The sequence below is a fragment of the Colias eurytheme genome, chromosome 9, assembly GCF_061535395.1.
Source record: "Colias eurytheme isolate Ceu_HAF_F1 chromosome 9, ilColEury1 Martin Lab GWU primary, whole genome shotgun sequence".
Lineage (NCBI taxonomy): Eukaryota > Metazoa > Arthropoda > Insecta > Lepidoptera > Pieridae > Colias > Colias eurytheme.
The window spans coordinates 8,283,021-8,295,628 of NC_142988.1; the positions used below are offsets into that span (position 1 = coordinate 8,283,021).

The window sequence follows — 12,608 nt, forward strand, 5'->3', positions numbered from 1 at the left end:
TGTGATAGTTATTCCATGAAATAATACACTAACAGTATTGAACGCTAAAAGTAAAAATGTACCTAGTTGAAATTTTGATATATTTTTATCCGTTTCTTTAAGTTCGTTTTATAGTCTCACACGTGATTCATAAATAATTAAATATTACACTCACTAATGGGACACATAGATTGATAAATAACCTAAATGGAGTTTCAATATAGATTTAAAATTCCCTTAGTCATTGTGCGGATTGCGGAACTCTATACCAGCTATTGTACGGTAATTATTGTGCCGTTGTGTAGTGCCGTAAATCACTTCCACTTATCGCCAAAGTATGTTATATAATACCTAAAAATTGTTAAGTGCATAGAGCTATAACAATATACAATTGTTTTTACTGCAGTATGGTAATTTTCGTAAAATAAAGTTGCAAGCTTTTGTAATAAAGAGTTATTTTTTTTACGTTTATTAGTTAGAGGTAACTGAGTTTCGTATATAAAGTATTACTCCATCAAAATATATGGTGATAAGTAACACCACAGTAACGTACACACTACACACACAAACAAACAACATTAGGAACGGTACCCATACACACGTAAACAAAATAAGTGATATGTAGTAAATAGGCTTATATTCTTGATGGCATTTCCATCATATTATGATAGTAACCCATACCATGTTCATGGGTCAAGTTTGCATCATTTATGAATGTCCTAGATATAGTTGCAGATAAGGCTATCCTGGCAATGCGGTGACCTCGTTCGGCTCGTGCCCGGGATTATTATTATCCAAAGCAAAGACGCTATTCTTTGTTCTTAATTTTTAGCAATCATTTATTATCTTTTTAAGTAAAATAAGGAATGTTAGTGTGTATTTTTTTTTTTTATACAAAAACCGACAAAGGAGCGGGCGGTGTACTGATGAAGGTGATCACCGCCGCCCATAGCAATTGCAACGTTAGGTAACCTTGCGATTGTTTTTTTTATTTTTATGTTGTACTTTACCGTCTGTTATTAAAGTTGGTATAATTAAAAAAAACAACAAATATAAATTCCAAGTTTAATAATATATTTTGCAATTATTTCACAACTGATTAAAATCGATCTCATTTCCCATGGATCCCACTGCGCTAACATCGGTCCTTAATTTAAAATAATACATTATTGGCCTGTCATTTTGGACAATTTAAATAATGTAATTAATCTGTTTGTCCATGACATATATACATTTGTGTCCCTAATGAGTTGCGTGCAACATGTAACAAAAAAGTTCACGTGCAAGTTTTTTTACCTTCCGAGTGCAGTACTTTTTTCAATTTATGTACGACTGAAGTAGTCGTTTACATTTAGCATTCTTTTAACAAAAATCGTACTGAAACATCTTTTTTGCAAAAATACGTTGATTTATGAATCTATTGTTGCATAGGCATGCTTGAATTTTCTACTGTGTCATCGTCAGATATAGGTAACTAGCTGTACCTCGCGGTTTTACCCGCATTGCTCCGCTCCTATCGGTCTTAGTATGTGATAATATATATAGCCTATAGCCTTCCACGATAAATGGGCTATAGGACACCAAAAGAATTTCGGAAATCGGATCAGTAGTTCCTGATATTAGCGCATTCAAACAAACAAACTCTTCGGCTTTATAATATTAGTATAGATGTATAAATTCACCACACATGACGAAATCAGACTAAAATATCGAATGTTAAAGTTAACATTTTATAATACATATGTAGTTTATAGAATAATTTTGTTACCATTTTTTCCCGTATGGTGCAGCCGTGAACGGCTACTGTATATTTTAAACTAAAACATGTGTTCGTATAAATTAAAGGTTTGCTTATGTGTTCTATGTTGATACTTATAAAAGTTCTGTGAGCTTAGTAACGACTGTACTTAAACTTAGAAGATAGATCTAAATAAGTTTACAGTAGGTGCTTAAGCACGAACCGGTCGATTTTCTTATATTATGACAAATAGACTTCATGAAACCATATTTTATTTATCTCATATGTATTCAATGTAATTAATTAACGAATTTCATTTATTTTAAGCTAATTTATCATCTCATAATATCATTCAAAGAGATTATTAAAATTAGAAAATAAAATAATACCTAGTCTAGGAGCGTTACAGTACACAGTAATGCATCGTAACGTTTTACGAGACCCCCCCCCTGAACACGTCCCCCCTATTTGAAAATAAATTTGTTTATTTTACTCTATGCTCTACTAAATTATGCATATTGATATCAGGTTCACACATACATCATACTAAATGCTTTTTAATACTTAAAAATATGATCTTAGTATAATTTACTAGTTGCCTTATACGTCTTTGTCAAACTTCTTTAAAGTTACCTCACATTAGAACTTGGATGGATCATAACCACAACTTTTCTATAGCATGCTACATTATGAAATGCTACACTGAAATTGAACTAAAAATAAAATCGAAAACCAACCAAACAGTCTTGCTTACATATAATAACCTTTAAACTTTTAAGCCTACAAATATAAATGCAGTCTCTTTTTATCCAGCTTGATTTCAGCTTAGCAAATTTACTTAAAGAAAATATTCGCACCATTGCTAGTACTATATATTATATGCATTGCAATACTTGCGGTCCGCCCCGCTAGGGATTCATTATTTATATAGAGATTAGGTACAACAGAGGCATCTTTTACGTACTAAGGAAGTAAGAGTGCTATTTAGAAATCACAATAACACACACACAGTTAAAACGTGTAACTCGAGCAGTAAATTAAATCATCACATGAATAAGAGAAACTGCTTTGATTCAGAACGAAGGTAAACTCGCATACATTGTCTCATTAGGTGGTAGAGAATTATGAATATTGTATGTGTACAATGTACATTGCGGACGTTCTGGCAGCGCATAATGGTCGGTTTATCTTGTCTCTTGTGATTTATATTATTATCTCCGTGATCGTTTAGCGTAACGGTTGTCAAATTGAATTTAAATATTTTTAAAGTATCTAACTATGTTTTATTAGTATTGAGGGAAGTGTTCATTTTTAACGTTTATTGTAGTGAAACGAAGCATATTATTTAAAACTAGCTTACCACCAGCGGCTTCGCCCGCGTATTCAAAGAAAAACCCGCATTGTTCCCGTTCCCGTGGGATTTCTGGGAAATAATCTATCCTATGTCCTTTCTCTTGTCACAAGCTACCGTACCAAATTTGAAGTAAATCCATGCAGTACTCTTTGTGTTTATCCCGTACATGCAGACAAACAGACTTACAGATAAAACAGACAATTTTTTTTTATATAAACACTTGAAATAGCCCTCAACAAACTGATTGCACTACTATTAAGAATGGTCAAAAGCAATTTGTATTGATAAACTTCACTTACCTTACGATAGAAGCATATTATTTTATTATTAAGTTCAATCAATTTTTTTAATAACAAAATAATTATACCTACAGTCGTACGTTTGTGAATATAATAATTACAGGACCTGCTTAACTGTGAATAATTTCCATTAATTAAACATAATTAATTGAACTCATTAAAATCCATGGCTTTGAGTAATCAGTATATTTCATCTTTGATTTTAATTATTTCCTGATGAGAATAAATAAAGAAGAGAAAATTGTATAGGGAATTGTAAATATTATATAGTTAATTGTATTTGTACTTGAAAATACCTCGTTTTATTTTGAATCTAAAATACAATGTTTGAAACCATCGTATAAAATTCATGAATATTAAATTTTCCACTACAGAGGATAATCAATTCCGACTGCAGTCCTAGAACCTCAGTTTGACATCAAATCGTTAATACGAACGTTTTAAAGGAAAAATCCATTCAATGTCTGTTGCTCCTGCATAATAGACGTTAACAGACGTATGAGTTATTTTGAGAATTGAATCGCAATGCATTCAGCCTTGGCCTAAATAGTTCGGTTCAAAGATTTACAAAGTTCCCACTGAAAATGCAACGTTAGACGTAACCCGTAGGTCATAAGAGCTATCCTCTAGAGGTACAAGTCGTTTCTCATAACCTCACAACTCTAAGACTTATTTTGCACCATAGGTTGAAGTCATCTTGATTGATGCTGGGTTTGATATTTCAGGTCAAGTAAGATTTATGTTACGACTAAATGGTTAAATTTATTTGTTAAACATATGTGTAAGTTAGCTTACATGTTTGAGTATTTATTGTAAGTATTTGTTTAATTGTTCAATAAATGAAATAATTACGATCAATTGGAATGCAATCAGTTCAATCGGAATGCTTTTTGTTAACCATAGTAATTTTAATTGCGACCATGAATGTAGTTATTATTTAGTATTATTATTGTTAAAGTAAATGAAACAAATTGTAATTTTTATTTATATTTATTGAAGACGTACAATTAACTTATTTAAAGAAATTTAGAAGATATTTACAAGGTTAGAAATACTTGGAAAAATGGTTTTAGTTTTATATAAATAGAATTAAAATATTTAAATAAATAACAATGAATTAAATAAAATTTACTAATATCTAATTATTATAATAGGATGACATACAAAAGAATTGAAACGATTCGTAACTAAGTACAAAATTATTGCCCTAATAAGATTTAACTACATAATATTATATGAACGTGCACAACATTTAACAGTGATTAAAATTATATCTATCAATAACTAGTGAATTAGAGCTTAACCCAAGTTAACTTTTTTATACTTAAATAATATAACATGATAAAGAAATTTTAATTTAATCTACAAACTTAACCAAATTCAAGTATTGATATGCTTGATATTCTTGTATAAATACATTTTGCTGAAACTCTGGTGAAAATATAGCTTGGAAAATGCTTGGAAACAAATATTTTTTGTTCCTTTTGTCTTCTTCGTATACTGATATAATAAGACATAAGTTAGTAAAATTTTGTATATATAATTTATATTGTGTATAAATTACTAATACTGAATTACCGATTTAATTTATTTTGTAATAATTTATAAATGGTGCTTTACATTATTTACATAAGTGCTGTCTGTATCTTTCTTAGTATTTTCTATATTATGTAGTTTTATAGGTTTCGATGAATGGATGTAATTATTTTTATATTTCAAGATCTTTAAAAAATAAAATAAATCTTTATTTCACCTTTTGATTGTACAATATTGAATATGAGGCTCTGGCTCTCTTGCTAGGCATAGCCTGTGTTAAGAGAGCCAGTCCCTTACCTTAATAAGCTGCCTTAATACATCGTGGTCTTGATAAAGGTAAAAATTCTTTATATTTGACATTTTATTGTAAAAGATAATATAAATAAAATATATAGTTTAAAGAAACTTGCTTAAGTAACATGATCAAAAGTTGAATTTCAAGGCAGTTATGTTTTGATTTATTACCAGTAATTAATGTTAGTAGAGTTTCTGCCATAGTTTCAGCAAAATGTACCTATCCACGTAGACTGTCGTCATCTTTGATAATTTTTATTCACTAACTATAACTATCAAAAACATTTGAATCACAATGTATCGTATCTTTCGTGCGTGCTTACATTATGTTTTGATCTAAAGGATTAAAATTATACAAATATTCGTTGATCGTGAAGTTTGGATTGCAAGCGTATTTTCTAAAATGAAATATATCTGCTTTCGAAATTCGAGTGCTTTTTGGTCTTACGTGTCTAGAGTCCGGTGTCGAGATGCCCTCTGATATACCTCCTTCTTCCTGCTTCTCGCAAATTACCTATGGACATTTTATGCTAAATAGGCATTACTTAGACTTAACTAACTCTTCAGTCTTGGACGTTACACTTAAATAGAAATACTCTAAAACCCGCGTCGAATTATCCATTTTATTTTTAAAAATATATTTAATAAAATCAGCGTGTACTGTTTTGTATGCTATAGCGTGATTCATAATACATTCACACGCCAATAAATCCTATGAAGTATGTTAGCATCGAAAAAACAGTATATAGACACATAGATATTTTGGAAATAACCCTAGATTCTCGTAATCAAAGATCTCAACAACATTATAAATAGCTACCGTAAAAACTCCTATGACCTGATAGAATTTGGACAAACTTTTAAGACTGTAGGAAACCACATACACTAATAAATAAATCACATTAAGACACATTGCACGACCAGAAATTACAACATCTAAAGAGAAAGCGAAATGTACACACATTTTTACGAATTATCATCATTAGGTAGGTCTAAGCTATAATTACTTAAGTACTATTAAATTAATCAATTCTAAAAGAAAATCATCACAAACATGTAAATTCATATCTGTAAATCTAATAAACGTTGTATAAGGATCGCACACAATACTTAATTATAATATATAAAAATATATTGCTCAGGGTTTCAATGGGTACGGTTTATCAAATCAGTACACTATAAATTGCCTGTATTATAATCCTATTAATAAGTCGGTATAAAACACTAAAAGAACTTAAGCATTCAAAAAAGGTCATCTTTTACTTGATCCTTAAATTTTTGTTCCCACACCGAAACTACTAATCCAGAACAATTATAAAATACGATATACATACTTACGAAATCAACAAAACAATGAAACTATATAAACAGCCAACAATAGTAACGGTTTTGTAAATAAAATAAATATTTTAATTTTGTGTATAAATAAAATATTACAATATTTTAAAATTGCTTAGACTACAATATGCTAAAATGTATACATAAACATTTTTAAAAATTCTTATTGACTAGTGATATGTTTATTTTGATATGTAAGAATTACATTGATATGTATCATCACAACGACTTTTTGACGTTCTTATAATAATTGGGCTCGTCGGCTTAATCCTCCGGCCAGCCGAGGTCTTCGCCCACGAGATCATAAAACCTTTGATTGTGTTGTACGAAGAATTTGCGCAGTTTCGTTACAACTGCAGGATCCACTCTGGGGTGCTTCCGACCTTTAGTTTCCCGCAGGCACTTATCCGTCGTATCGTTGCGTAAGCAATAAAATCCCTTTGTTTCGTTGAAGTAGAAGTTCTTCCTGCCTGTTGTACAACATCGTAACATATTAATTGGGTACTTCAACGCATACTTTTAGAAGCTAAGCAGTGATTGAAGGCATATTTACCAATTTTATGTTCGAGACCGAGAAACTTCTCGATGCGACGAAGTTGCGGGACAGGATCTTCAATCAACTGATCGCCATTAACCACCAAGATTTGCTCCCTTGGGAACACTTCCAGCCAACGATGCAAATATGCGTGATAGAGAGATATTGCGATCGGCCTAAAATAAAAATATTATTAATTATGTAAAAAAATTAAAGAGGTGTTAAATTAACTCAACGCTATAGTATACCATTTTTTTATTCAAAAATGAATGATTCCAAATGATATTGTTTGGTTGTTGGTGATATCGTCTTGGAAAATAGAAAGTGCTATAAAGCAACAAATACTTACCGATATGCAACATTGATAGAACCATCCGGTGATATAGCAAGATGTTCAAACGGTTTGGTAGCGTCTGACAGCGGGTGGCCGGGAGACGATAGCGCGGGCGCAGACGGCGTAGCGCGGCTTCGTAGCTGCGTGTAGTCGGAGATCGCGCGAGTCACTGGCTCGCGCACTATCAGCAGTAGACGGACAGAGGAGTTCATAGCTCGGACACGTTCTGGTACCTAGATATATTGTATAGAATAAATAAACCTTAGATAATGGTACGTGGACCGTATGTAATTAATTTGAAACATATTCCATAAAATCGGAGAGCTTTGTCTTTTAAAAACTCTACATCGATTCTTAAATGTTTAGGAATCGTTTAAGTACTTATAATCGTAAGCAAGATATAGATTTGGTAATTCGTTACGTCGAAACTTAAAGTAACAATAACATTGAAAAACATTTACCTCAGGTGTTACAAAGTAACTCGGACTCTTCTCGATTGTAATTTGCCCTTTAAATGAAAGAGGCATTTTACTTCTATACCACTCGAGACCCAGAGCATAGTTTTCGTCACGATCGAAGAAATGCACTTCCCCTGATGCCTTTTGAACCATTGGGTGGAGATACAACATCTCGAGCAAAGCGCGGGTTCCACATTTGCGCACTCCGATGATAAGTGCCTGCACGAGGAAAATATTTAAAAATATATTTAAATTCCGTAATTAGCTCAAGTGGAGACAACCGCAATGAGTGGGTGTCGAAAAGAGTTGCAGTTGTTATTTTTAAACCGTTTCGTTCGGTGTTTATTTACTCCTTAAAGCAAAGTACTAGAATTTTTAGGAGACATAATTTTTAAATTTAGCAAATTTTGTGTTTAAACACTGAACTTTTGAAGCAATTATTTAAAAGTAGAACCATTTTTCTCGGGAATATTTTACGGAACTTGCAACGTAATTAGGGAGAAAGTCAGGTACTCTCTTATAGATATCAGTAGCTATTCCCAGACATGAGCTTAGAAATATATGTGTCAAGAAGTTGATACCTGGGGTAGTCTTCGGGCAGGTCGTGGCGTCCGAGGAGTTTTGATCCGTTTTCTTAAGGCCATAGGGTGGCTTATCGTCCGACTGCCCTCTTGATTTTGTAATATCTTACGACCCTCGCTGGCAGCTGACGCTATACTCGCCGCCTGTGGAAATACACAGCTAGAAATTCTTAGTGCCCTAGTTAAAAATATTTAGTTTCGTAAACATTTTTCAAATAATTTCTTGCATTGTAAATTATATAAAGAAGTGTTTAGACCATTATAGAAGAACATAAAAGGTACCGGGCTTGTATTATATTCGTTCTATAATAATAAAAATAATATGAAAAAGCAAATTCAAAACTCGTCTGCGCCAAACCGATTTGAATAAGAATTTTTTCCGCTCACGCCATAGAACCGTTCGTAAAATTTTTGCATTAAAAATTAATTTTTCAGCGTTACTGCCGGCAGAAGTTGGGGAAGTTTAACCAAGAGGAAACAAGTTATTTGTAACTCGTGCGAGGATAAAAGCTTCTAGTTAATAACTGTGTGAAAGTTTTCCTTCGAAGAATCTTAGAAGTAGTTGTGAATATAGAACTAACTATACTGTTATTAGCCCATGTTTGCTAATAAGTCTGCAAAGCATACGTTTAAACGTGTTTATACTGGCAACGTTTAACTATATCGGATAAGAATTTTCTTGGTAATAGTACCATATTAAAAGAATTAGATAATTCTTATGTAAAAAGCCAGAAGTGCCGATAATTACAGGATAATACACTTTTCCTATTTTTATTAATCTAGTAGTTAGCGAAGTTGTAAACCTCAATCCTCAATCCAGGAAAACGACAATTGCAAATCAATGCTACAATCAAATAAATAATCCATTCTGTGAAATGTGTTCTTCAAATATCAAAGCGTTGAATAGACAGGGTGTCGAGATAAAAATCCTTGCGGTTCTGGGTCAGCTCTATTATTCTTCCGATTGAGTCCGCTTTGTGCTTGCAACATTTCTGCACCACTTATTCGAGCACTCCACAAATGTGTCGAGACTTGAGGGTCCTTGTAAAAATTAACCGGCATAATTGAAAGGGTGATTGTACGTGTGTATTCTAAAAAGAGGACACTTTTTCATAGTTCCTTGGAGACTGTGTTTTATTACAATGCTAAATAATAATTAATTTAAGTCAAATAGAACGATGTTTTATTATGAGACTGAGTTGAGTCCTATTGTTTTGTCTTTTACCAACTTGGGTAACTTTTGCCTGAGTTTTCTGATTTTAATTTAAATGTCTCGATGCTTAAGTCTTGTCTTTATTTTTATAGAATAGTTTCTTTTGTTTACGTGTAAATGATCTATTAAGATATGAATTATTCAATACTCATTTAGCTTTCTTACTAGTGTAAAGCAGTATAAAACCTGCCTTTGACTTTTTACTATTACAAAAATAACCTAAAACGCGTACAATTGGCAATATCTATTATTGTACAAAATACGATTTCCATATAAAAACTTTCCATCTGATTGTACGCATAGCCAAAGATTTATTACCTAACTTCTTGTATCGCTATATTACTACCGTACATATCGTAAAACAACTCTAACTTGAAGCCTGAACGAAGAGGCTATAAACTGATACGGCTGCCATACACTGATTTTGACTTCAAGCAAAAATAACCCGTAAAAGATTTTATTACGAATTAGATTAGCTTATTTTATATCGTGAGTCAGAGCTGATGCTATCTGAATAGCAAGAATTTAATTATTTTCCAACGTCATTGTGGTGGTTTTGGGCTTGGCAAACGACATTCGTGAAATCTATATTAAAAGTGCCTATCCTATTCGTTTTGCACGTGTCTCTTGTAGCGAATAATGACATGAAGGTATAACACAATTAAAACAAAACGAAGATTTTTTGACAAAACTTTAGTCGCATTTAAACGCTCGTAATATGTGCGTATAAGGTATGAAAAAATATGAAATGTTGTATGTATGTAATAACGTAAGGACCGATGCAAAAGGTTATCCATCTAATTTGGTCGTAAGCGAGCTCCTTCAACTCAAGAAAATATACAACTCAACTTTCGAGTGCTTTTGCCCTTTCTTTCATATAATACTTTACACTATATATACTTTACACAAAATTGTTAGAATAGCTAGGCAGTAAATTACACCTTAAAAATAAAACCTATAAAAATCTTATTATATACTATAAAATTGAAATATATACCATGAACTATAAGCGTTTCATACCTATAAATTTAAATTTTTAAATTACTTCAGAAGGGCTGCATTATGAAAAAGTTAATGGGACTATTAAATTGTTTCGTGTACTTACTGAGATTACGGTTTACGACTTATCATAAATTTATGGCGTAATTACTCTTATTACTTTATATTTTATAGTATTCTTGACATCTGGTATTTTTTTACTTTTATTAATTTTTTAAATTAAAAAGTACGAGATGAAATATCTTGATATTGTGTATCATTTTAGTGAAAACTCTTAAACATGTAATTAGGTAATGATTGACTCAAAAGTATTGAATTTCTTGATACCAAACAAAACTTTATTAAGAAGAAAGTTGGGCTTACTTCTTGACATTTATTATATAACAGGGGTATATAGTAAAGGTAAATGTTCTATGTTTAGGTATTTCTTTGACATGGTTTGATATTACGGAAGGATCCTCTCTCAAACAAGGAGGGTGTTAATATGATCCGCATGCTCGTCCCGAAGGACCCTTTCATCTGTTTAATGCAATCTCCAGGTAAATCATATTCAAAAGGCTACTTTATGCAAAATATATGTATATCGTCTTGTATAATACATTACCGTAATTGGCATTAACTAAACTTATACCTATATGAATAATTTAGATCAGATCTAAGGTAGATCAATTAATTAGAAGCAAATTTACAGGTTCCACGAATTTATGTTTACTAGTGAAATTTCCAAAAACGGAAGAAGGTCCTAAATTAATGTTATTATAATTTTACTCAGCAGAAAATCGTTTTAAACCTATTTGTGCATTTTTGATTTTATAAATTTGACTTATCAATTGCTTCAGTTACGGTAAAATAATCAACACCAAAGTTCATAAAACTGCATCATAAGAACGCTAAATAAGTTATCAAATATTAGTACGAAAACTTGCTATAACACAGGAATTTCTTTATTTGGGCAGGAGGGCCGCGGCGGGCAACCAAACATGCTCTGTATCAATACAAGAACTACTTGTATATCGTTTACCTGTATGCTATAAAGCGCGCTGTCATACAAGACATGGAAGGTCAGGAAGAGCGACAGCAGCGTGACGGACAGGAGGGCCGCGGCGAGCTTCGGCCGCGACACTCCGACCACCAACACGCAGTCCGCCAGCTCGCCGTCTGCTGGTCGGAACGCTGAACGAGGTAACCATCTACGATAATAATAAAATGTTAATCTATGTATATTTTGTGCTAAAAACATTAGCAAGCGAGCAAGTTATAAAAGTTTGTAATATGGTTGTGGAATACCGTTTTGAGAGAGTGATGTCTGAAATAGAATACATATTTTGGTTATTGGACTTGATCGTCGCAAAATAATTTGAGTTATATGTTCAAAGGCCAGAGGGCAAAGGTTTCGCAGATAATGCTTATTGCAATCTTTACGTAAATAATAGGAATATGGATTAGTATATGGAATAATTGTGTTTTACTTTTATCTTTTCAAATATCCAGAAATTTTAGTTATAGATATATTATGCCTATATAGACAATTGTATACTTACAGAATATCCAGTGGCAGCGACTGCGAGCAGCTCCTGTACTCGGGCCGGAATTTGGGCACACCCTGACTCAGGTGCCCACGGGACTCCATGGGGATCCCATCTGACATGCTCTCTGTGTCGTGCCCTCCCTACATCCTCACTCGTGGTGGTTCTAACGCTTCAAGCGTCTACATTTCATTATACTTTCTTGAAATTATGTCTGAAATGTTCTTGTTTAGTTTAGAATGTATTTTATTTTAATCAAGAAATGTAAAGGTAGTAACTAGATACATGCGTGTTATTTAGTACTTACTAAATATTTTGCGTAAAATCAAAAATTTTAACCAGGAAACTGTATTTAAAACCATAGAAAGTTTATAAGAATATTAAATTTATTTTATATAAGCGTTGAATATACATCATTATAGTG

General features: G+C 32.2%; 1 protein-coding gene across 1 annotated transcript; it reads right to left on the reverse strand.

Annotated features, from left to right (window-relative positions):
- Positions 1 to 4,529: 4,529 nt before the first annotated feature.
- On the reverse strand, positions 4,530 to 12,391 carry Hs3st-A (Heparan sulfate 3-O sulfotransferase-A). The gene is made up of 7 exons (XM_090105107.1): positions 12,200 to 12,391; positions 11,680 to 11,848; positions 8,447 to 8,590; positions 7,869 to 8,084; positions 7,423 to 7,640; positions 7,092 to 7,249; positions 4,530 to 7,008 (listed from the first exon to the last, which is right to left on the reverse strand). The coding sequence occupies exons 1-7, from the start codon at positions 12,304 to 12,306 to the stop codon at positions 6,803 to 6,805; spliced, it is 1,218 nt and encodes a 405-aa protein (XP_089961233.1). The 5' UTR covers positions 12,307 to 12,391; the 3' UTR covers positions 4,530 to 6,802.
- Positions 12,392 to 12,608: the final 217 nt, after the last annotated feature.